The sequence below is a fragment of the Strix aluco genome, chromosome 2 (genome assembly GCF_031877795.1).
Source record: "Strix aluco isolate bStrAlu1 chromosome 2, bStrAlu1.hap1, whole genome shotgun sequence".
NCBI lineage: Eukaryota > Metazoa > Chordata > Aves > Strigiformes > Strigidae > Strix > Strix aluco.
This window is the reverse complement of record NC_133932.1, coordinates 43439278-43465711: the sequence shown is the minus strand read 5'-3', so window position 1 is coordinate 43465711 and position 26434 is coordinate 43439278. Positions and strand designations below refer to the sequence as shown.

General features: G+C 37.9%; 1 protein-coding gene across 6 annotated transcripts in view; it reads right to left on the bottom strand.

The window, feature by feature from the left end:
* The window catches only part of RPGR (retinitis pigmentosa GTPase regulator), a 47770-nt gene that overhangs the window by 20023 nt on the left and 1313 nt on the right, over positions 1 to 26434 (bottom strand). The window contains exons 2-9 of one of the 6 annotated variants that reach the window (XM_074814565.1): positions 25882 to 25990; positions 24410 to 25455; positions 23400 to 23618; positions 18678 to 18770; positions 16098 to 16160; positions 14363 to 14521; positions 12724 to 12873; positions 1594 to 1752 (exon numbers count right to left, since the gene is read on the bottom strand). In XM_074814565.1, the coding sequence (XP_074670666.1) occupies positions 1594 to 1752; positions 12724 to 12873; positions 14363 to 14521; positions 16098 to 16160; positions 18678 to 18753 (607 nt within the window). In that variant the 5' untranslated portion in view covers positions 18754 to 18770; positions 23400 to 23618; positions 24410 to 25455; positions 25882 to 25990. Of the gene's footprint in view, positions 1 to 1593; positions 1753 to 12723; positions 12874 to 14362; positions 14522 to 16097; positions 16161 to 18677; positions 18771 to 23399; positions 23855 to 24409; positions 25456 to 25881; positions 25991 to 26434 lie in introns of all 6 variants that reach the window. The other 5 variants (XM_074814564.1, XM_074814563.1, XM_074814561.1 and 2 more) reach the window with 5 other exon arrangements.

The window sequence follows — 26434 nt, the reverse complement described above, 5'->3', positions numbered from 1 at the left end:
CTCATGGAGTTCAACAAGGCCAAGTGCAAGGTCCTGCACACGGGTTGGGGCAATCCCAAGCACAAATACAGGCTGGGCAACGGGTGGATTTAGAGCAGCCCTGTGGAGAAGGACTTGGGGGTATTAGTGGATATGAAACTGAATATAAGCCAGCAATGTGCACTCGCAGGCCAGAAAGCCAAACGTATCCTGGGCTGCATCAAGAGAAGAGTGACCAGCAGGTCGGGGGAGGTGATTCTCCACCTCTACTCTGCTCTTGTCAGACCCCACCTGGAGTACTGCATTCAGTTCTGGAGCTCCCAACATCAGAAGGACATGGACCTGTTGGAGTGAGTCCAGAGGATGCCATGAAGATGATCAGGGGGCTGGAGCACCTCCCCTGTGAGGACAGGCTGAGAGAGTTGGGGTTGTTCAGTCTGGAGAAGAGAAGGCTCCGGAGGGACCTTATAGCAGCCTTCCAGTATTTAATGGGGGCCTACAGGAAAGCCAGAGTGGGACTTTTTACAAGGGTCTGTAAAAATAGGACAAGGGGTAGTGGCTTTAAACTGAAAGAGGGTAGCTTTAGATTAGATGTAAGGAAGAATTTCTTCACTGTGAGGGTGGTGAGGCACTGGAACAGGTTGCCCGTAGAAGCTGTGGATGTCCCCTCCCTGGAAGTGTTCAAGGCCAGGTTGGTCGGGGCTTTGAGCAACCTGGTCTAGTGGAAGGTGTCCCTGCCCATGGCAGGGGGTTTGGAACTAGATGATCTTTAAAGTGACTTCCAACCCAAACCATCACTATTAACAGACAGCTACTTGAAAAGTGACTTCCCAACTACCCTCCTAAATATTCAAGGTCATTTAAATTTACTACAGAATGGAAGCTTTCCCCTAAAATTTTCCCCCCTCACACCAGCACAAGCTCCTTAGAGAAAAGAAACATCAATCATCCATGTTGCACTAGGAGGTGCTGGCTTGTTACAACTCCAGTAAGGAAAGTACTCAGACTCTGCAAAGTATCTCTTAAAATGCTATTTATTGGAGGTAAGACTATAAAGAAAAAGAAGATAATATCAACAATCTTATATTCCTTCAGATGCTGGGAATCCTGAGCTGTGTGGAATTGAATAGGTCTCCAGCCAGGCACAGCAGCCTACACATATTACACCCATGGAAGGTTACCCCATTTTGGTCATTTGAGCTCTTATAGGATTTTCTTACAAGCAAAACAACTCTATTACTGTCAAATAAAAAGAACATTCATGTGGGAACTTGCTGCTGGAGTTTTAGATAAAGGCAAGGACATGCAAGTGGTGTAACCAGTGATACCAAGTAGGATCTGCCTGTAAGCTCCTCTGTTAAAATTAGCTAAATTTATCCTGTAGCCAAGGGATATGTGCAGCACAGGCCTGAATGTCAAACTATATATGCAGCACAGCACAGACCTGCACTTAGGTTAACTGTTATGTGGATTTCCACCTCCTTGATGTACAATGGTCTTCCAGTTAGGATCACTACAGCATCTTACATTTCAGTGGGATGTAAATTCTTTAAAGCAAATTGACTTTACTGATTAAGTTATAGGGCTGTAAAAAAATCCAGTTAAATTGCATACCTGTCAGCACCACTGTGTGTTCTCCACCACAAGCAACCTTATTAACCTTTTCCATAATTCCCAGTACAGGCTGTGGGACTCTATTGTTCTTCAGCTGTTCAGGCAATAATCCCAGTTTCCCATTCTCAGGTTCTCCAAAAGTATAGAGCTCACCATCTCCTGTGAAAATACAGAATAGAACAGGACTTCCAGCATGCACTCAGAAGCAAGGATGGGTTGTCAAGACTGCTGCAGACACAAATTAGTAAAATAGAAAAGTGTATGAACATTACGGGATAATTGAACACATTTGTATAATGTCCAAACAGTTGTGCAAACCAGTCTGCTTTGATGGGACAATAAGGGGCTAAATTTTAGCCCCCTCCAAGATAAGAACTGCAATATTTAGCCTGCAAGGAATCTAACCAAGGAAAAAACAAACCCATATACGTCCTGCTTTTGAGAGGATATAATTCCCTCTATAATCTATATTTACGTCAACTGAAGTTGCTTGCAAGAATCTCAATTAAAACAGAAAATCGTTTTGCATGGAATTTTGATGGAAAATCCACACTTTCTTCTTCTAAGATACAGAGAAAATAGGAAAAAAGTAGAGTAAATGCAATGAAACTGTGTGGACTAGACAGCAAGAAAAGAGCTATACAACAGGGATACAGCAGTGGTTCCATAAGCAATAACTCCACCAGAATTAAGTTCAAGAAAATACTGAGAGGTCTTTACAGATCTCTCCCTGTAACTTCTTTCTGGTCTGCTAGATAATCATATAAGAAGACCCTTCTCATTCACCCAGACTTTTTAGGAATCCAGTTCAAAAACTGTTCAATCCCTTTGAATTCATTTTACTGTCAAGTTTCATTTGTTTTATCTTTTCCAATCACTCCCGTTGCTTTTTCACTGCTATGTAAGTCTGAATTACCACTCAAGACAACATTCTGTATATCTTTCTACCATAGTTAAAAATGGAACATGTAAAATGTACTTTGCATTGCTATATTTACAATTTATCTACATTTATCTATATCTTTTACATTTATCTACATTTTACATTTATCTACATCTTTATTTACAATTTATCTACATCTACATTTCTGATTTTCCATGCTAAGGGGCCCCAACCATTCTAATAATTCAGAGTGAGGTTTAGGTAGAAAACATTTCCTTACTGCCATGAAAGCTTCAAGTTAATAGCTGAGTGTTCTCCACTCCTGAAAAAGATTATTTATGGAGTAGTGTCCTCATAGCAAATTGTGGCCCACAATATGAATTTGAAATTACTTAACAAAAAAATCATCCTACGCTACTAGGTAAGAAAAAGGGGTTTTTTAAATCCCAGTTGGATGTAACAAAGCAGAAGGATAAACAAAACTCTCACATGGAGCTAGTCCAAGATAAAGAAATTTTTAAACTATTGTTGCAGCTGCCTGCTAAAGGAATTTCGAAGCGATAGCTACAGTTACATAATCAACATAGTAACAAACCCCATACCAAGCCAAAACAGGAAAGGAATTTTATCTTTTTGAATTTTTAATTCTGATGATGAGAAAGTCAAAACTGGCGTCAGTAAGAAATGTGTCATTTTTTACTGAATTTTCCTGAGCTTTACTCTGGCAATACACTCATTTAATATTTCCTTTTGCATGAATAAAAAATAAGCAAGAATTTCAGGTTGCAAAACCACATTTTCATTTCGTGTAACTATGGGACAACTAGTTAGTAATACATCTTCATTTAAGTTATCTGGTAAATCCAATAGATAAACTAGATTCAAAATGTTGTTCCTGGAAAACTCTTTTGCCAGCAATCTATATATATTTCTTTTCCCTTTGTGGCACTTGACTCTTGATTACTTCGTGCTAAAGAGTGACTACTGCAGTGGATGCAGAACAGAGCAGCACAGACTGCTTTTGCCAGGACCCTCCATCAGAAGGGCTGATTCATTCTGAAAACCATTAAACTACTGTGCCTTTTAATAAAGCAGTGCTCCTCCCACCCTCTCAGATGAAGTAATTCTGGAGCAGTCATGCTGATCTGTGATGTATGTTACCTTTGGTATTGACAGTCCACAATAAGCAAAAAGTCTAAATGATGATCTATTTTCTTCAAAGGAAGCCTGAGAAGAGGTTTTCAATGAATTTTAACTACAGGGAAAATCTGAAGTATGACTTTACTTTATGGTAAAGTTCATTCAGGACAAAAAAAAAAAAGCGGTTATGCATTTTTTAATAGACCTCAGCTTCAAATGAATTTAAATGCATACATTTATCAATTAACTTAAAAATTCTGAAAAAAAAGGATGACATACTCAAAGAGCAAAAACTGTTAAGAAGGACTTTTTTTCATAAAAGCCAAATTCCTGCTTTAAATGGAAAATGGGTCCTAAGACTCAACATAAAGTTGCAACCCAGCACTTCCACCAAAGATTTAGAATCTAACTTTGATGGCACAATATTTATTTGTAAAGCTTACAAGACCAAGGAAATTTATCCTTTGCCTTAGTCAAAGAAACCCCAGACTATTTTATATGGTTTCTATATTTTCCAAGATCACTTCTGCCTCTCTCAACGACAAAAATTCTTCAAGTACCATGCTCCTGGGCCACTAAGGCTAGCAGCTAGACTTCTTATTTTTACTGAAGGCTATAACCGCACAGACGGGCAATCAGGGAATGACAATAATACAATCTTACTGAATGTCAAGCTTCCTGCAGGGTTTAAGAGGGCTCAGGCTATTAAGAGCAGCCACCCACAATCTATTCACAGAGCTACATTCTCTTCAGCAATACAATGAAACAGGATAGCAGCTGTATTTCCCAACAATCAGCTTCAGAGGTGCAACCCTCCTCTCTTATATGGGGAGTCCTTATTTTTTCTATCATTCTGACATTTTCCTTCCTGAACACACAAACTACCCCAATAATATTAAAACATTTCATTTACCTGCATGTATCTGTATAGAAATACCTTTGTTGCACTCTTCCACACTTCTTTTCTAAGAGGTGTTTTGAAGTCATTCAATCTGTCTGGTTTTTAAGAAATGGCAAATGATCTCAGCTGAAGAAAAGTATATTTAATTTCATTTCTAAACTATGGACTGTGTTTAGGCTTCTCTGTTTAGTTTGATTTTCTGTTTTAATTCTGATCTTTATTCTTATACCTACATGCAGAAATACTCTGAACAGGCTGATACTTCGCAGTTATTTGCAGTAGCAGCAATTTTCTACTCTAAAACAGTAGCCCAATTAACAACAACAAAAAAATCAACTGCAATGTGAGGTTTTCTGTAATCAAAATATTCCATTGACAAAAAGAGATTTTATTAGGGATTCTAAATTAAAATAAAGAAAAAAAAACCACCAACAACAAAAAGAACCCTGTATTTTTTGGAAGGTAAGTATTGTTTTAATACTCTTGGAAGGTAAGTATTGTTTTAATACTCTTTTATCTGCCATATATTTCTAGGAGCAAGCTGATAAACCACCAAAACCTCTTGGGAGTTTACTTATGCAGTTCTCTCTGAAGAGACCAGTACTTCTTTTTAAACACTACTGCACTGCAAATATTAATCCAATCATGATCTAATTAATAGGATTAGAGATTCAAATGGCCAAGTTTCCTTTGACTTCCCAAACTAATCAAGTTTATTACAGTTTTTCAACTTAATAATCCAGCTAACAAAGATAAAACCATTTATTAAAGCAATTTTTGAATACATTACACATTCCTTTAAGGCAAATAGTAGCCTAAAAACTATAAAGAATAGCTATCAAGCATAAAAAGAATCCAGTCAAACCCAGATAACTTTTTAGTACAGTATGTGTGCAGTACATCTGCATTTTAAGGACATTCTGTTGACAATGGAACCTGGTTATTTCGCTTTCTGCTCTTATAAGAGCCATAGTGTCATGTGTTGAACTTTCCCTAGTGTGGCACATTTTCTGTATCACTAAACTTTGGGTTACAGGAGCATGTCAAGGAAATGGGCAAGCGAATGGAAAACTATCTCAAGCAAATGGAAAACTATCTTTGCCCCTCAAAGGCAAATGCGCATTCTGCAGATGAGAGAAGATATGAGACCTGGCTGGTGGCAAATAACTGCAGTAAACAAAAGAAATGGATCACTCTATGATCCCTTGAATGAATGAATAAAAAAGGATTTATTCAAGTCTAAATTGGCCAAATTGGTTGAAACCACCTCAAACACTGGAATTCTGAGCATGGAAGTGTTTGTGTAATGGATGATCTTTACAGAATCACAGAATCATCTAGGTTGGAAAAGACCTTGAAGATCCTTCAATCCAACCACTAACCTAACACTGACCATTCTCAACTACACCATATCCCTAAGCGCTATGTCAACCCGACTCTTAAACACCTCCAGGGATGGGGACTCCACCACCTCCCTGGGCAGCCCATTCCAACGCCTAACAACCCGTTCTGTAAAGAAATACTTCCTAATATTCAGTCTAAACCTTCCCTGACGCAACTTGAGGCCATTCCCTCTTGTCTTATCACTCATTACTTGGTTAAAGAGACTCATCCCCAGCTCTCTGCAACCTCCTTTCAGGTGGTTGTAGAGGGCAATGAGGTCTCCCCTCAGCCTCCTCTTCTCCAGACTAAACAACCCCAGTTCCCTCAGCTGCTCCTCATACGACATGTGCTCCAGACCCTTCACCAGCTTCGCTGCCCTTCTTTGGACACGCTCAAGTAATTCAATGTCCTTTTTGTAGTGAGGGGCCCAAAACTGAACACAGTAATCGAGGTGCGGCCTCACCAGTGCCGAGTACAGGGGTAAGATCACTTCCCTGTCCCTGCTGGCCATGCTATTTCTGGTACAAGCCAGGATACCATTGGTCTTCTTGGGCACCTGGGCACACTGCTGGCTCATGTTCAGCCGGCTGTCAATCAACACCCCCAGGTCCCTCTCTGACTGACAGCTCTCCAGCCACTCCTCCCCAAGCCTGTAGCGCTGCTGGGGGTTGTTGTGGCCCAAGTGCAGCACCCGGCATTTGGCCTTATTGAAACTCCTACAGTTGGCCTTAGCCCATTGCTAAGCCTGTCCAGGTCTCTCTGCAGAGCCTCCCTACCCTCGAGCAGATCAACACTCCCACCCAACTTGGTGTCATCTGCAAACTTACTGAGGGTGCACTCGATCCCCTCCTCTAGATCATCAATAAAGATGTTAAACAGGAGTGGCCCCAAAAACGAGCCCTGGGGGACACCACTCGTGACCGGCCGCCAACCGGATTTAACTCCATTCACCACAACTCTTTGGGCCCGGCCGTCCAGCCAGTTTTTTACTCAGTGAAGCGTGTGCCCATCCAAGCCACGATCAGCCAGTTTCACCAGGAGAATGCTGTGGGAAATGGTGTCAAAGACCTTACTAAAGTTAAGGTAGACAACATCCACAGCTTTTCCCTCATCCAATAAGCAGGTCGCCCTGTTGTAGAAGGAGATCAGGTTTGTCAAGCAGGACCTGCCTTTCATAAACCCACGCTGACTGGGCCTGATCATCTGGTTGTCCCGCACGTGTTGTATGATGGTCCTCAGGATGAGCTGCTCCATCAGCTTCCCGGGCACCAACATCAAGTTGACAGGCCTGTAATTTCCCGGATCATCCTTCTGACCCTTGTTATATATGGGCATCACACTGGCTGACTTCCAATCTGTTGAGACCTCCCCAGTCAGCCAGGACTGCTGGTAAATGCTGGAAAGCGGCTTGGCGAGCAACCCGGTCAGCTCCTTCAGCACCCTCGGGTGTATCCCGTCCAGTGCCATAGACTTGTGTGTGTCTATGTGATGCAGCAGGTCACTGACTATCTCCTCCTGGATTGTGGGAGGGTCGTTCTCCCAGTCTCTGTCTTCCGGCTGAGGAGGCTGGATTCCCTCAGTACAACTGGTCTTGTTATAAAGACTGAGGCGAAGCAGGCATTAAGCACCTCAGCCTTTTCCTCATCACTTGTTGCCATGTTTCCTCCCGTGTCTAGCAGGGGATGGAGGCTCTCCCTGGTCTTTCTTTTGCTGTTGACGTACTTATGGAAACATTTCTTGTTATCCTTGAGTGCTGAAGCCAGATTCATTTCTAGCTGGGCTTTAGAGCTCCTGATTTCCACCCTGCATAGCCTCAGAGCGTCTTTGAAACATTGTGAGTGGCTAGCCCCTTCTTCCAAAGGCTGTAAACTCTCCTTTTCTCCCTGAGTTGCAGCCACAGCTCCCTGTTTAGCCAGGGTGGCCTTCTCTGCCATCAGCTTCTCTTACAGCACCAGGGACAGCCTGCTCCTGTGCCATTAAGGCTTCCTTCTTAAAGGGTGTCCAGCCTTCCTGGACCCCTATACCCTTCAGGACCATCTCCCAAGGGATTCTGTCAAGCAGGTGCCCAAACAAGTCAAAGTCAGCCCTTTGGATGTCCCAGATGCAGTTCTGCTGCCCCCTCTCTAAGAATAGAGAACTCTATTATTTCATGATCGCTGTGCCCAAGTTGGCCTCGAACCACCACATCGTCCACCAGTCTTTCTCTGTTCACAAAGAGGAGATCCAGCAGGGCACCTTCTCTGGTCAGTTCACTCACCAGCTGTGTCAGGAAATTATCTTCCACATATTCCAAGAATCTCTGGGACTGGTCCCACTCTGCTGTGTTGTATTTCCAGCAGATGTCTGGGAAGTTAAAGTCTCCCACAAGAACAAGGGCAAGTGATCATGAGATTTCTCCTAAGTTCCTATAGAACATTTCATCCATCTCTCTGTCTTGGTTGGGTGGCCTATAGTAGACTCCTACTGCCCTGTTGGCCTTCGCCCTAATTCTAATACAAAGACACTCCACCCTGTCTTCACTATACTTGTGCTCAAAGCAATCATAACAGTCCCCATACAGCACCACCCCACCACCTCTCCTCCCTCCTCTATCCCTCCTAAAGAGCTTGTAGCCATGAATTGGCGCACTCCAGTCATGGGAGACATCCCACCATGTTTCTGTGATATATTAAAACTGGTCCTTAAAAACAATGACAAAGTACATTAAAAAAAGGAATTCAAGGAACCTACAAAGCTCCCTATGAAAAGACATCTTCTCAGTGAGAATCTATCTTGACTTTGCTTACAGTAACAGTTCAGGCAGAGGAAACACCAGAGAGGTCTAATATATTCAATTCCTTTCTGGCTCCGCAAATCCAATTCTGCTGAGGACACCAGAGTAGTGGTTAGATACATCGGCTTTTCCTGCTCTCCATCTCCTCCAGTGGACAAATGAGCCATATATGCTTGCCAAGCATAATGCTTTCTGAAACACTGTCACCTCTTCAGTGAGAGGGGAGGGATGCAAAGTGAGAGCAAAACAGAGCAAACAATCATCTTTCAAAGAGGAAGTGAGTAACCAGAGCAGCTTCCTAATTTGCATATGGAAATGAGCCAGCCATTGCCTGTGCTTGTGCCTAGTCTAAATTTCAGAAGTGTTTTTTATTAAAAATAATTCAGAATATATTCTGTTCTTCTATTCTACAACTACTTTTGGTGTCAGCAGGGCCCACACGTACATGGTAGAGTAGAATAGAGGTGACTGACATGCTTAGTAGTTGAATTATCATCTGCAAAGAAGGCATTATAAAAAGCAAAAATAAGAAGGTGTTCTAAAAAGCAGAAGTAAGAAAGGTGACAAATCTTTAGACAAATCCAGTAGATAAGAAAAACTTCTGGGGTGAGGGGAGGGTTGTAGAACTGAAGTACAAATTCAGATGATTGAATGCTGTATAATTTCCATAAAACATGCTTTTATCTACTAAAGGTTTGTGTCAGGATTCCACTCTACTTTTCACTGACATTGCACTTGGCTTTATAGTAGTTAAACACCTTAAAGACAAATATCTACTAAAAAAATCTTTTTAAAACCAGCTGTTTCAAAGAACTAACATTAGTTATTAAAAAAAAAAAAAAAAAAAAGGTGGAATCCATACTTCACTTTTCTTCTCAATAGTCTCTTATTAATGAACATCCTGCCCTGGAGAGGGCACTCTGTGACCATATTATGTATTCCAGTGTCCTTATTAACCACCTTTTAGTTTTAACCCAGATACGCCTGTGATCTTAACAGTTTGCTTAGCCAGTATACAGCTTATGTCAACCGTAATATATTAAGAAAAGGAACCATATGGTGCTATGCTCATCAGTTCAGCCCAACAAGTCCTACATCCTATGTTTTATTATTAATGACAGTATATTATTTGATGCTTAAAAAGTCAGTATGTAGTAATTCTATAGTATTCTAATAACTGATAAGTTGCAGGTGGAGAAATCTTTCTATTAACAGTATTTCTCCCATTCCTTCCACGATAACAGCAACCACAATCTAAAAAAGTTCCTCTGGTATACTTCATTGATGTTGAGGGAATTAATACAGATTATACACTCACCTGAACAGTGTAAATTTAATTTCTGGAAATATAAAACCACTTTCTTTTCCAGATATTTCCTCCAAAAGTATGTATTAAAAATAACACTAATCACTTAAATTCTAGTGTAACAAGATAAAACCACACAATAAAAATACATGGAAGATTCCCTGTGCTAGGCAAACTTTGAGACATACTTCAAAGCATAATTCAATGACTAACTGGCAATTTGGGGTAAAAACCCCCTATCCCTGTAATAAGAGTACTTCAAATACTCCATAATTATTTAGTTTGCTATGTTCTGCCCCTAAGAGGAACATTATTGAGGATGTGAACCACTGTTCTGAGCTAGTCTAGGAAGTCCTATAGGCAAGTGTTTTCCATAAGTCAAAAAAAAAACCCTAATAAAATAATCACCTTTTTTTTTAAGCAAAATCTTTTAACAGCATAGTGCATTGACTTCCTAATTAGGCTATAAGAAAAATAAGGTAACTACATTTGTACTTAAACAGACTTAGCTTGCAGAACTTCCAAATTCATAATTTAATGGCTAACTTCACAGCTAAAATAGTGTGTGACTATGGTGCAATTAGATTAAATGCATAAGCTTTGTTTTTAAACACTGTCTGGATATACACTGACACTACTGCAACAGAAGAACAATTCAGTAAAAGTACCTGGATGTCCAACTCTACATTTTTATGGTAGTTAAAGTATCAGTCAAATAAAACTGTCAGCAAGGGCCTAAAGGAAAATTTAAAAAAAAAAAAAAAAATTATCCTTTCACCACAAAAGAGGCCATCTGCATGCCAGTAGTTTCAGCAAGACAGACTGAAGCCAAATTTGTGCAGGATTTACAGATACTATAGCTGAAAATTAAGATTTTCCATTTCACACCCAGGCCTGTTTGAACTGTATAGGGTTCAATAACTCCCCATTTTCACAGGTGATAACCAGTTCATCTTCCTATTAATATATTAAGAGGCTCCATTTTTCTTACCCACCCTAATCCTTTTTTCTCATTTGCCCCCATTAAAAGTTTCCACTTCCTTAAAACATGTGGCACACACTGTCCTCTTCTTGCTCTTAGATACTTGTCCTCAACCATTCTTCTAACAAGAGCTTTTGTCACATCCCACTGCAGCTCTTGGCTCAAAGGCAGAAATACACACCTTCTTACTATATTCTTGAAGTAAGGATTTATTATTTTTTTTTCATTTATTTTGAGTTCAGGAAGCTGTAGATTTCCTAACAGGTGCTGAGCTCCTGATCAGTCAGAGGCATTTCATTCATTTACTGTAATAAAGCATCTGTAATAAAAGTTGTACACTACCAGCATTACACCTAATTAATATTTATCCACCATAGGAAGTCCCCATTCTGTTAACAGCATGTTCTCAGAGAGCTATATAGATATCGTACATGGAAAAATAGCACTTATCAAGTAACCTGAGAAATGTATCTGTCAGAATAGTTTCTGGGTACCCATTAAAAGCTTTACAATCAAAACTATTGATCCTTTGAAATCTTTAATTACTCTGAGGGGACTACAGCTTAATAATGTAAATCTATATGGCTGAGAGGAATTCGTGGCTGCTCATATATAATACCATCAACACTAACTGGTAAATTCACCATACTGGCTTTATTAAAAAATGAGTGGCATCATCACTTTGGAAAGCAACAGAGAGCCAGGAAGAGAGAGGTGGAAAGCAACACAGAGTTGGGTTGGTTTGGTGATCAGATACAGGCTCACTGTAGCATATGCTTCTCCTCATACTGTATACTGCTGTGGTGGTTTAGCACCCGCCGGGGTCTGAGACCACGCGGCCGCTACCCCTCCCCCACAAAGGGAGTGAAATACAAAGCCCCAAGACTGAAATAAGGAAAGGTTTAATACAACAATGCAATAGCAACACAACAAACAACAGCAATAACAATAACAGTAATAGTGATAGCAATGAACAGAGCAAAATAGCTACCAAATACAGCAGTGGGAAGCACGATGTACAAAACCACGAGTGCACCGAGCTCCCGCCAGGAAAATGTGACCTGCCAGGATGTGACGTCTGCATGGTATCTGAATAACCCGGCTAGAGCTCCCCCCCACTGCTGGGGAAACTTAACCCTATCCTGGTTAAACGAGGACAACTGCATGTTTAACTGTCTTCAAAACTTAAAATTTAAGACATAACATAAAACTTTGACAACAATCTTGCACTGCTAGCAAATGAGATTAATTTTTCCTCAAAACATAGTAAGTCTATTCAATATTTATATTTCTAGAGAAAATGATTCCTCGATCATCACAAAAAAATTATTAAGAAAAAGTTAGTTATTGAAACCATAGTATTAATCCACAACATTTGTCATAACTTTCATGAAATTAAAGTGTGATAAGATAGTCATTCTTTCTAATATACTTTTGCACAACAATGTGCAAATGCAGAAAATTAACTGCCATTTTTTCTCACGTTATAGTTAATTCAACAATAATAAACAATTATATAGTACATTACATACAAGTTTCCCAAATAAATCAATTAGGACCACATTTTAGAGAACCTGTCTCTGGTAAAATCTTCCAATGTGATACAAAACTACATAGATGATTTTCTGCCACATGGCAGTTTTTAACAGCTATGGCATATCTAGTTCCAAAAGTAATGAATGTCTCCTTAGCTACCTTTACAAAGACAACAATTTGACAACCACTGACTTGTCTCCACTAACTGCTATTCCTATTCTCTTACCTGTTATCAAGGCAGAGTGATAATATCCACAGGATACAGAGGAAACAGGTTTTCCAACATCCACTTCACAAGGTACACTGACATAGGTTTCATCAGCCAAGCCAATCTGACCTTCTGAATTGTCACCCCACACAAAAAGCTGCCCATCCTCTAGAATGAAGACACACATAGTTAACAGATTTAAGACCAAAACTAATAAAAAGGTAATTTACCCATTTAAGAGTATTTCATAAACTCTGTGTATGATACTACTAAATGTCATGATCTCAGGGACATAAAATGGTATTTAGCACAATGCAACAAAACAGTCTGAAGTAAGAGGGTATCCCTTAAGCTTTTCAAAAGTGACACAGAACACTCAGTCATCAACTGATGTTAGACCATAAATAGCAACAGGAAAAGTATTATGTAAAAACATTCCTTCAAAAAGAGGAAGATTGAGTGTGTAAGACAATTCAGTTGCCAGAGGTCAGTATGAAAACATTATGGTGAATTTAAGGCATCTTCTCCTTTCTAGTAGCAAGTCACCACTTCCTCATTCTTCCAAATTTATTCTCTGTTCTGACTTTGGTACACATCCCATTTATTCTTGCCTTATCTTTCAGTTCTCTTCACAGGGGATTACACTGCCCAGCTTCATTTTTGTTTCCTTAAACTATCACAATAGCTGTTCCAGGTTTATTAAGACCAGACTCTATTGACACAAAGACCAATGGCAGCAGTAAAAAACAAACAAAAAAAAAAAAACAAAAAAGGTAGTGAACAACATGAGAAGAGATGAGGTCTTCTCTCTGCATATTTCTTATTGGTGGTAAATAAATTGTGAACAAAAAAGTACCATCTACAGTGCTACTGAGATGCTTGGGAACTAAAGTAATTCAAAGTTGACCTACAGATCTCAGGAGAATGTTAGCAATTGTCACAAAAAAACCAAAAACCAAACGAGCAGGCTAGCAGCTCTCTCATGCACTCTTATGCTCTCTGTCACATTCTGAAATGACAGCCTCAATAACTCATCCTAATCGTGTCCAGAAATAGCTGCTTTATAGCAAAACTTGAGAAGTTACATTATAGCGTAATAAAGGACCCATCCAATGACTGAAAGTATTATAACTGTGTGGATTTCAACACGTTGCAACTGTGTAATTTTGCCATCAGAGAAATAGGTCATAGGTTAGGCCTCTCTCAGCAATGTCACAGCTGTGTAGCCTGTACGAGTAGACCAAAATAGTTGCAGTAAGAAGTGGAATTAGAAAAACTTAGTTTTCATAAGATTCATGTTTTGCAGATGACTTCCCTGGAAATGAACTGAAGATTTTTCCCATTTTGAGAGTATTCATACTGTCTCTCCTTTTTAAGGATTCCTATTAAACTAGTATAGGTTGAGCTCCCATTGCAGGCCATTGCTCATGGAAAAGGTCTATGTTCACAAAAATTGCAGGAAGCTAATGAGATTGCCACCTCTTACCAGATTGTGTTGAAATAGGCAATTTGCTATCAAAAAATGACTATGGTTACAAGGGAAAGAAGACAGAAGGCATAGAAACTACACCCACATATGCAGACAGAATGCTGGAATAAATGTTTCCCTGGAACACCAGGCTGGACACACATAGATTTTATTAGTGGTTGCTCTTACCAGTTACTGCTGCTGAGGTGTATGATCCAGCTGCTAGCTGTTTGATCTTGTGCTGGTTGGTAAAAAACTTAATTAAATTAAATGTGGTCCTTTCCTCTGTGTCACCTAATCCCAACTGACCTTCACTGTTACCTCCAGCAGCATACATATTTCCTTTTTCTGCATACAGAAAAGCACATGTAATACACAGAATGAAGACATTCTCATCAGTGGTAAAAAGTCAGAGAAACTAGAGCAAGTCATTTAATTTTCAATGGGAAAACATTACAGAAAAGCTGGGGTCTACTGCCCTTGAAATATCCTGAAGTTGGCGTTTGCAGTTTCTGTTGTAGATAGCAAGGAGCCTTTCCTGCACACATTTGGATCAGAATTTTCTAAAGGCCTTGTATGTACTTAGATTGACTTCATTTCCCACCATTCTGGTGACTGATCTAAAAAGTAAATATAATTTGAAGTTCTGCAAGAGTTCTGAGAAAATGACTGCTAGTAGCTCTGGCAGTCTGAAAAAGCTCCTTCCTCAAATTATGTATATTTTAAGATAAAGCAGGAGGAAAATAGTGAATGATGTCACAGGCAAAAAAAATGAAGTCATATTAGTACATAAAGAGATGCATAACTTGATAGTTTTGAGTACTGTGAATGAAATATATTTTTACTTAGGTTTTTATTAGAAATATTTTACTCATTTTAATATTTAAATCACTTTCAATTTAATTAACTAGGTCTTTATTTTGTTTTAGAATCTTGAGGTTAAAGCTGATGATTGATATCTTCAACTTAAGAGAATTAAGATTTATATTTTTAATTTTACTATTTCACATCTAAAGTGTTCATCTATGATGAAAAAGATAAGGCCCATTAATAACACAAATCCAGACAGAAATGTGATAAGCAACTGACGTACAATTTATAAATGGTCCTTGCTATATAAATGGCCACAAATTATCTAGCCAGTGTGTACACTAAAAGTGACTAATATTTACCCTGTGCAGTCTTGCATACTCAACTGTTATTAAAATGTTCTGGTTTACTCTAATAGTCTTATTTACAGTGCTCAGGGCCTCCACATATATAAACCTCCTAATAATCAAACAATCCTCTTTATAACACTACTGCAAGCTAAAGGATTGCAACCAAAAAGATGACTATTCCATTAAATAAATTTTAGAAGCATGACAAGAATTTGCATCAATTCTCTGTATACCGTCTCTCTAAAAATTTATTTTTTAGTTTAAATTTACAGTTTATTTATTTATAGCTTAATAAAGCAACTTGTCATTGAAATAGCAGACTATCTTGTCTAACCAAAATGCGACAAAATTTGAAGACTTGAAAACATTCAGTTCTACTACATTTACTCAAGCATATAACTTCACACTAATAAAGATAAATTACTTGTCAAAGGTAAATTTGAGTACAGATATATAAAAAATACTAATATACCTTTACAGGGCTTAAAGGAAATTTTGGTAATTGTTAACCACACCTCAAATGCCAGCAAGAAATCTTTTCATCTGTCTATTGCTAGCAAACTCCTCTATAACATTATTTTATAAATGCATTGGCTCAGAATAAATCAAGCATTCAAAGAACTGGATATCAAAATCCCAAGTTTTATTAGTCCCATTTTTGTTTATTTTTCGTTCCTCAACACTCCTGGGGTTCCTAATGTAATTTTGTATGAAAGCAAAGGAAGAAATCTATCTTTAATATGCACATAATATAGGTTACATACCTGTGTAAACTAAAGTGTGGTTTCTTCCACAAACAGCAAGCTTTGTTTTTTCTGGTTTTAAAGCTATGAATTAAAGCCAAAGGGGGGGGGAAAGTTATAAACAAGCTGATACCTGGTTCAATAACAAAATGTTCTGTGCTCTAAAAGGAGCTCTGATTTTTTTCGTATTTTTACCAAAAGAGTGATTACAAGATTCATTGCCCATTTGAACCTAGTATATGACTTACTAAATGAGAATTGCCCCAAGACAAGAAAACAGATACAGACCTTAAAATCTTACAGCTGACACTCAGGTTAACTTGATAATGGCTACTTCATCACAATGCCACATTCCCCAGAATTTACCATTTATGGGATATGCCTCAAACAATGTATCATGTCGCAGGACAAAATGCATTCTTAAAGCTGTCTTCAGTTTTCATTAACATTATTATTCTTAACTCCCTCTTACACTTTTCCCACTACCTTAAATTTTTAAAATCAAACCATTCTTTTGTCTTATCATCCCTATCTTTCGTCATTATGCACAGCTACCTTTTTTGCTAGACTTTTGCCCTGCACTGCCCTCTTATTGATCACTAAATTCAACTGTTAAGGGCAGTCCTACGTGGACTAGTGCCTGAAATTTTTGCATATACTATTCTGTCTCAATTTCAGCTCAATTACCAACCATCCATTGCATGTATTTCTCTGTAGTCTGGTCACTGTGAAAGACTAGAAATGTATCCACAAGGAGTCAAGAGTTATTTTGGTGGGAAAGAGAGAAAATACAGAGGTGCCTTTTCTCCTATGGCATTTCAGAAACAGAGGAAAAAATCTCACCAACTTTTCCATCCTCTCTCCAATAACTGATCATTGCCAACAATTTATCTTCTCTCAGCCATGTCCATGTGCCCTATACAATGCTCTTAAAACAGCATTATTTTTATAGCATGTATCTTTAATTGCTTTTCCACTGCACTAGTCTATGACAAAGCCAACAACCATCATCCCTATCACAAACCTTTTTTCAGTCCTTCCAAATCAACTTGCATCAGCTCCATAACATTCAGATTAAAGTCCCTCTTACCAAGTCACCAAATAAATCTATCTACTTAAGCATGAATTGTCTCTGGTCTATCACACTGACACAAACATAAATTGTCCAAACTCAGGTTCCTGCCTATCCTATCTGACACCTACCACTATCACCAGGCTGGAACCATAACACTTCCAATGTTGGCTTCTTCCTACAATCTTAATTTGCTGCTTTATATCCCAAAACTCTGCCTCCAACTTCAGAGATGATCTTAATCAGCTCTTCAGAAGCCTGTGCTCCCTAACCTTCCTCTCACTTTGGCTAATCAATTGTATTTGCTAAGCCATGCTATATTTACAATGTTGCTGGCAAATCTTCATAACCAATTTCATTAGTTTCTAGTCAAGTCCCAAGGTATTTTCTCAGAAAACATGCAGCCACAACCATTTGGCACCAAGCAGAAACTGAAATGTGTCCTTGCAACCCCATTCCCAAAGCCAAGTGATGACTGAAAGCTAGTGAGAAAAGCTCCAGGAATTTCTCCTGCTGCCTATTGCCAAGAGAAGAAAGGTACCCTCCTTGTGACTTTTTTCAATGGATGACAGGTCTGGTTTGAATTGCTGTCTCCTCTTCATCTTTTATTCTCCATTGCAATTTGACAGTAAAAACAAAACCCAATCCATTTAAGCCAAGGTAAGAATCGATCTCTCACATGTCTGACTGAAGATGTGAACCTGAGAGTAGCTGCATTCTCCCTCTGAAGTGAAATAGACAGAGGAGCAGATAAAGGACAGTAGAATAAACTAAATCAGGAAGAAGAGAGTTTTAAGAAGCAGGATAATTTGTTTTTAACAATAAGCTAACAGATCAATCTGCTGGCAAAAAGGATGAGGATAAACATTTAATGGTGAAAAGAAATGTGTTAATGGGATAGATCTGACTTGACATAAGGGGATAGTTGTTTGACAAGACAAAACCAGCTAGGAAAGATCAAGAAGATAACAGTGCAATGAAAACATATTTTACAACACATGAACGAATATGGGCATTTATTTTACTGCTTCATACAAATATATTAACATTCATGCCCCCTTGGGCACTTCTTATACTTGCTAAAAACGTAGCAATACTTGTAGAAAGTTCCTGATAGATTTTTTCATTTATAAAGGTGCTAAGACAAAAGTGATACAAAGGTTACACAATGCTGTTGGAACTCTGATTTCTAACACATGGACAACACTGCAGAGACCACGCATCTGACTGATGTCTTTGCAGTCACAATGAAGATGTGGTTTGTCAGAAAAGGCAAATATTACATAAAATGAGAGCCCTCAAAAAAGACAGGATTCTATGTAATCTTCAGACTCAAAAGGACCCAGAATCTGGAACTGATGGAAAATCAATCAGGGATCCTTTTAAGCTACCTTTATGAGCTTGTGCAGTAATACGCTACACATGACGAGTAAAGAAGGCAAATCAGTTATTTTGGAACTGCATCTTATAAAGTACCTTTTCACAAGGGTCTCCTTTCAAAAAGACAAAAAAAGAAAAATTAAACAAACCTTTAACACATGTTGGTTTGCTGACAGTGTTCTTTGATCCTAGTCCTAATTGGCCCCAGTTGTTACTGCCAAACATGTATAGTTTACCATTCCCTGAAAAAAAATGCACAGTCAGAATCCATAAAATTGTTTGAATACCTCATTCAAGACAAGATGGTCATTCACACACTATGCTATTTATTACTTCCTTTTTAATGTAAGGCTTAAGATTAGGCAATTCAATACTTAAGTGTGAACAACAGTTAATGTCCTTGTAATTTTTCAGTATGAAAGTAGTAATTGCATTGTTTAAGTAAGAAATCCCCAGCCAGAGGAAGGGACAAAAAGCAGAACAAACATCCTCTCCTTCAATTACAGCACAGATAAAGTGCTCTTCAGAAAATAAAATGTTGTACTCTTGGACAGACCCTGCAGTTCAGAAACCATAGTATCTATAGGCCTACTTATGAAATAACAGCATGTTTAACTGAGCACCCACATCTTTTACCCCAAAGACAGGAGTGAAAAATGCAGCTATATAATTAATACAAACACAAATTCATAATATTCAGCTTATTTAACTGTTTATAGGGGGGTATTTTGTTTACTGCTAAATGTCTTCTCTTAAAATGATTTACAAATTTCTACTTCTACAGAATATAGTTTCTGATAAATTTTCCAATGTGTTCCCAAACTGTGTTGTTACTCTGCATATAAAGAAGAAATGCATCAAAACACCATGCAGACAGGGAGTTTTGTAATCCTAAATGCAAACATTACATTACAAATCTTCAACAGAAGCATCACTAGAATCTTATTTCAGAAACTGGTATGATGTGTCATTGAACTTGCAGGTATGACCATTACAAACAATGAACTGTTGTAACTCTGAATAACCAGTGTTTTTTTAAGAGGATGGTATATGAACAGATGAAACTTTTGTCATCAGGCATGCAAATTAGACAGACAAATCTGACTACTAACAATACCTTAAAATTAATTAATTCCATTTAATTTCATTTTATTTTTTAAACTATTGCCTTTTGTAAAACTGTAAAGTTCACACCCAAAGATAAAATCCTTGTTCCAACAGAAATCTTTGCAAAACAATAGAAACTGATTTGTCAAAAAAAACCCAAAAACCTTTTACAACTTTTAAAAGGAGTTTGTTTACTTTTGATGAAGGTCTGCAGAGCTTTGTGAGTTAGACTCCATCACAAGGCTGTCCCATAAATAAACTTTGTCACCCTAGCCATCAACAGTTATCACATGAGCTCAACTCACAACAGCAATTCCATATAATAATGCCAAAATATTATGGCTGTTTGTACTTCAGTAGTGTAGGTTCCCAGTGAATATTCTGAATGTGATTTACAGAAACTTTGAAATATGATACTGAAATGTTTAAAATACAACAAAAAATACTTAATCTGTTAAAAAAAATCCATTTATTTTCTTAAATACAACCACATAGTTTAAAAAAAACCAAAAAAACCAAAACACCAACAAGTAACAATAACTAGAATCTAAAGTACAAATCAAATTGTTAGATTTGACAATATTTGGAATGTGAGGCTGTGTGTCAATATTGTGTCTTTCCAAGAAAGTTGGAATGGAAGAAACTCTGAGGTCAAGTCTATGCTCATGGTGTTTTACTAATAGCATTTATATCACCATCATGATTTTGATAAGGCAATCATGTCAAAACTCATAGAGAGCTATCTGTCACTAAGAGCAAAACGCACCTTAGTGGAAATAATTTTTATTAGCAAATGGCATCCTACATTGGTATATGCTTCCTTGTATCCTTGGTTTATACTTTTTAACTGCCTTTATAAGACAGTAGTACTCCTGTGGGAATATGAAGCCAAGCTGCTGTAATTTAATTTAAGCACATTCTCTTTCATTGATTCAAAATTCCAACAGGTCATGCTTCTCATCCTATAGTCTTCTGTTTCTTATACCAGTCTTTAAATTCTCAGGCATTGCTTTGTAAGTCAAGATGCTGAACAGATGAGAGGAATTTTTTTACATTCTTTTACAACTGAGTGCCAGCCTTTAAAATTTCAGGCTTCCAACACTTAGCAGTGTAACAGAAAAAAAGAAAACAGAAGCAGGTAATTCAGACAATGAATGAAAATTAATAGGCACTATAGAGGAACCTAAACAAATGCCTGTAATGAAGCAACCTTTCTGAGTCTGTACAGCAAATCAGATTTTGGAACAGACATGATGAAATCTAAGCTGGCCAGGAAACACAACATAATTTTGTATACAAGAGGCCCTATTTTCATAATTGCATACTGAGGTATCTCCAGTCATCACCACAGACGCACTGAGGTGAGAACTAATTCAACAGCAGACAAATAGTCAAGATCTATTTCAAAACTTTGCAAACTCAGATTGCTCTTGGTCTTTTGCTGCCTCTTTGGTGCTGACATACAGAGATTGTGGCCATCTGCCATCTGGAATGGCTGGAAGAAGACAGGTCTGGCAGAGTAAGATTATGACTGGGCAGTGGAAGGGAAAGAACAGGATCTAAAGAAAGGGGCTACTCAGAATGTTTGGGTGATGAAAACATACTTCCAACACCAGTGTCCATCTTCATTCTGATGCAAGACTGGAATATTTCTCCAAAGTATGTATGCATTGGCTTATCACCACCAGATGTTTCACCAACATTAATTCAGGGCTATAAGGGAAGCCACAAGATGCTTACATCTTTAGGAACAGCAGTTTTGTGAGAGACTTCAGGAAGAGAGTGTCTCCTAACCAGTACACTTCTTATAGGAGTAGCTGCTATCACAACTGGCTCATGAAGCGCTACTGAAAACAATTCACTCAACAGCAGGGAAATACCAGCTGAAATCCTCAACATGCTTCAAGATAATAGCAGGTAGCCAAGTATTCCTATCACCTACGTTTAAAGGTATGTTTTACATATTCCCCCCACTGGCTTACTAAATTATATTAGTGTGGGAAGGAAATGAAATGGAGAAACAATGTACAGACTTTGAGCGTTTATTACAAGATTCTATTGAGAAGCTACATCTGAAGAAAACATAAAAGGTAGTATTCTGGACAGAGTATCATATACCAGGCACCATGATTTTTTTTTAATTTATTTGCACTACTTTCTGAATAAACTATGGTAATGGTTCATTTAAAATTCATATACAATTCAAATACATCTCATGAAAATAGGAATGACATCAGTTTTGTTAGGCAAGTCATGATATTCTCAAAATAAAAGCTTTATTGAGCAATAAGAACAGTCACGCTTAGGACACTTAGCATCACACAAACAAAACCAGCACAGTATGTTGCTTGCTCCTACACATATCAAAGATCAACACAAACATGTACTAATCTTTCATTTTCCCCTTGCAGTTAATGCAAAAGATACTGTGCCATGTTCTGATGGCAGGCAGAAAGAATAGCAGGAATCTGGTGTCCAAAGACCTGGAGAGATTCCAAGGTCTCTTTGGTGTAAATTGTTGAATGTTTAACGCTTTACAAAACTCAAAATTATGAGCATTGTTGTGGTTCCATATGCACCTCTTTTCACTCCTACTTATACACTTGATACTTCTTTCTTTCCTTCTACCCTCTTGCGCTGGGGGCTTCAGTTCTCTCCAGAGCTCTGAATTCAGAAAATGTGTCTTCCTTCATCACCATTTTCCCCCTTGTGAACAGGATCAGTCTCTTTAATCAAATATGGTCAAGCTACCTAGGATACTCTAATCAAGGCAAATAAGCAACAAGACAGCTGTTAACTTTATATGTGCTTTTTACAAAAGAAAATTAATAGAAAGGTACTGGGGGGAGATTCTTAAAAATAGGCGTAACATCACTTACTTCACACCAGATCCCAACAGGATAAATAAATTGCTTGCCAAAGACTGCAGTTATAGAAGATGCAGGGAGTGGACTGTCAGTATTCTTGGGCCAAAAAATATAGAAATGGGTCAAGAAACTTTATTAAACACATTACAAGTGATGATGGAAGATATACTGCTCATGACTGTGTTAAAGAACTAAAGAAGACAACTGCTTAAAAAAAATCCTGCTTGAACATTTTAATGAAGATGTTGCTAAAGGCAAAGAGCAAAGCAATGAAGAGACACAATTTCAATGCCAAACTCCACAACTGGAGAAACAAGTCTTTCTCCGACTAGCTCAGCAAGCCAACTCAAAGTCAGAAAGTAACTATCACCTGTCCTTTCTATTCCAACATACAGCCACAGTATGTAAATAAAATTTTGGACTCTAACTCCTGACCTAGAAAGCCAAAGAATAGAGTGCTTTATATTTACTTCAGGCTTTTATTTCTAAAAGTCATATAGGAATATTGATGCTGGATTCGATGAAAGAAGTTTTTTTTCAATTCAGAATTGAAAATTTCTGAATATTTTGTTTGAATGCTAAATATTAGCTCCTGTATACTTTCTTCAATTGCATTCAGTCAAGATTCGGTGCTCGATGTAGCTGTCTCTCCTGCCCAAAACCAGCTTTAAGAAATGTTTTGTATCAGTTTGGGTGATTGTTTTACTTATGATTGTTGAGACACATTAGTGTAAAACTGATATATTTCTGTTAGATTTGAATCTATCATATTCTCACTGTCCCCCACATACATAAGGTCCCACTACCTCTTCCAGGAGGTGGAAAAAAAAGGAGGGGGGAATTTTGTGACCTGTAAATAAAGACTGAAAATAAAATGAAGCATGCATTAACACACACCTGCTTGAGATACTTTCCCTTCCTCAGTGATGTCTGTCTTTTGCCTCTTTCAGGTCAGGTTCAGCTGGATTTCAAGAAGCTCCTGGTTTCCCACAAGGTCTGTACCCTTCTCAGTAAAGTCATTATCGGTGTGCACTTCTGGAGCTTTTATTCCAGGTGTTACTGCAGTTCAATGTCATTCACCAAGGGTTGTAATTCCACTGTATCATCCAACTCCATCTAACAGCAGAAATGTGAGGTGCACACGGGCATGCACAGGTGTGAAGAACAAATGAGGGACAAAGGTTTTCTGTTTCCCTTCTTCACTTTTTTGTACGACTCTTGCAGTTTCTCTACCTTTGCTCATTGTTGATCAGTACTTTACCCTCACTTTTGTCTCTACTTTACAATGTCCCAAAAAGCCTTTTGGTACCGAAGAAATACTCATACTTCTACAGTTCCTCCTCCTCAAAAGCCTTGAGAAAATAAAGATCTGATTATCTAGAAGTTTCCCTGATGACACATCTGCACACTACAGCAGTACAGGCCAGCTACAGAGATGTTTTTGAAACATGCTGCATATATTAAAACAACAGGGAGAAGGGGAAATAGTAGAGAAACAGTGCTGCATGCATACCTATGCAAGTTAACTTCTTCAAAGCTTTATCTAAGCAGCCACTACTACAGTGCCATGGGAATTAGGGGACTGTTGCTGATCAGGGTAACAGTGCTGGCAGAGGCACATGCTGGGGGAACTCAAGAAGGCAATTTAAACTGACTGTCTAAACTGAGAATTATACTAGTGTTATTTCAAACTGGGTGTGGGCATGCAAAAGGATATATTAAAAAAAATTTCAAAAGGAAAATGTCACAGTGCCCCGAGTTACATTCTGATTAATTTTATGCAACAGGCAATTTAATAGAACTCATTCAATCCAAGAAAAATTGTCAGGTTTTGTTCAAAATAAACTATTCATAGATAATTCATCTTCTATGAAGTTAGGCTTGAAAAATTAATTCTATAAATTCACCTCAAGATGTTCTGCAGTCCATGAAATCTATACTCTCTTTTTTATCACTCCTGGAATAGTTCATTCTAAAAATCCAGCACCTTCAACTTTGCTTGGAGACATAGCAAGAAACCCTCAAGAAATTATTTAATGAGCAATGACCAGTTGGGCATTGATGAGGAATAAATACATTCCAACAAAAAAAGTCCTGAAAATATGCATATAAAATTCATAACAACAAAGTCTTATTATCTATCAGCAGTTGTCAATACAATAGACGCACATGCTCATTAACAACAGTAGTCCTTTCCATGTAAAATAAATTGAACAAATTCTTCAACTAGTATTGTTTCCATCATTTCAAAGAAATGAAAATAAACATTAACACTGCTCACTGTATTGCATGTGAGCTTCTTTGAATGCTTCTGCAATTTATTTCTGATTTTAGTAGGATTTTCTGAAGTTTTTTTGAGTTGCTCTTTCAAGTGTTATTTTCAGTTGACAGTTAACAGTAATTCAGATCTTCATTTCAGAGATACCATTTTATCTATTGTTTCAGGCAGATTCCTAGTTAACTTGTTGACTGTGTTCAACAGATACTGTTTAAATCGATGATACAAACCTCCATATTTAAGATTGACTGCTGAACAGTGTCGGATTCACAACAAACATTCAAGCTGAACAGTCATGCTTACTTTAAATCCTGTACGATACATTCAGTTATTACAGATTCCATCATGACAGTTCTTGGGCACGTCTTGCGAAAACCTTCAGTGACCTCACACTAACTTCAAAGGCATCCAACAGTTCCCACCGAACAGTCCTCTCTCCTCTCGACCACCTCATTTGACATATTACCTCAGGATTCCAATAAGAATCATAACTTTCCAAGCTGTCCAAATACATAACTTTTTATCATATATTCCATTTCCAATACTGACCTGTAACAATAGCAGTATGTTCATCTCCACATGATATAAGTACAGGTTTGTCATTTTTGAACCAGAACTTGCTAGGAATATCTTCTGCAAATTTGCTTTTTCCAAATGTGAAAACAGCACCCGATTCTAAAACACAAAAAGATGTCAGTTTTAGTGAAAACAAATTTTGCCTCGTACTTTTTGAAGTAGTAATTTCCTATTAATTCAATGGCACATTTTAGTTTCCTGTCTTTCTCTTTTTTTAAAAAATGGCTGAAGCATTTTCTTCTATTCTTTCACCAAGACTACTTCATTTTCAGGCTCACATTTTAGTACTGATTTTTCCCGGCCTTCGTGAATTTGCTAATAGAATAGGTATTGGTGATAGTCTAGTGTGTTCTGAGGATACAATAATTTACTTTAAAAGTACACTAATGTACTTTATCACTACTCTCTAAGAAAAACTACTGGGTGTGTAAAAGAAAGAATAAAGAACTCTGAATAACTGCCCCCAGAAAGTAAAATAAAAAGCTTATCCTGAAAGCCGGTTTGACACAAAGAGTTCTCACTTACGTTTATACTTGAATTCAAACAGGTTTTCCAAATTGGATTAGAGAGAGAGAGAGACAGACACACTGTAAAGAGGTGACAGGCTCCAAACTGACCACTCTTCCTCACCCATCTGAAAAGATACATGTGCTCTAAAATTGGCCCCCTAAAATAAAAAACTCTCAGCCTTCAAAACATGGGTTGGCACAACTGTTTTTGATCGTTAGACCATGATCTAAAAAACCCAAACAAAAACACCCCCAAATAAAGTCCAGCCAGCTCTTCTGCCCTTGTAATCTGTCTAGTTTTCTCAATTCTTCCCACTTTCAAAAGTGTCAGCAATGTTGTTTTAAAACACAGAATGTTTAACTATTCATTCACCTTTTGGTTAATCATGTGGCTTGACAGAGAAAATATTAATTCTACAGGAAAATAAATGAACTTACTTACAAGTTTAATTAATTTGCCAAAAGCCACGCAGACAATGTGGCAAAGCACAATTAGAGCTCCTATCTTAAAATGTCAAACCTTGCTTTAAGCATAGAATAATTTTTTGGAAAACAAAGAGAAAAACCTT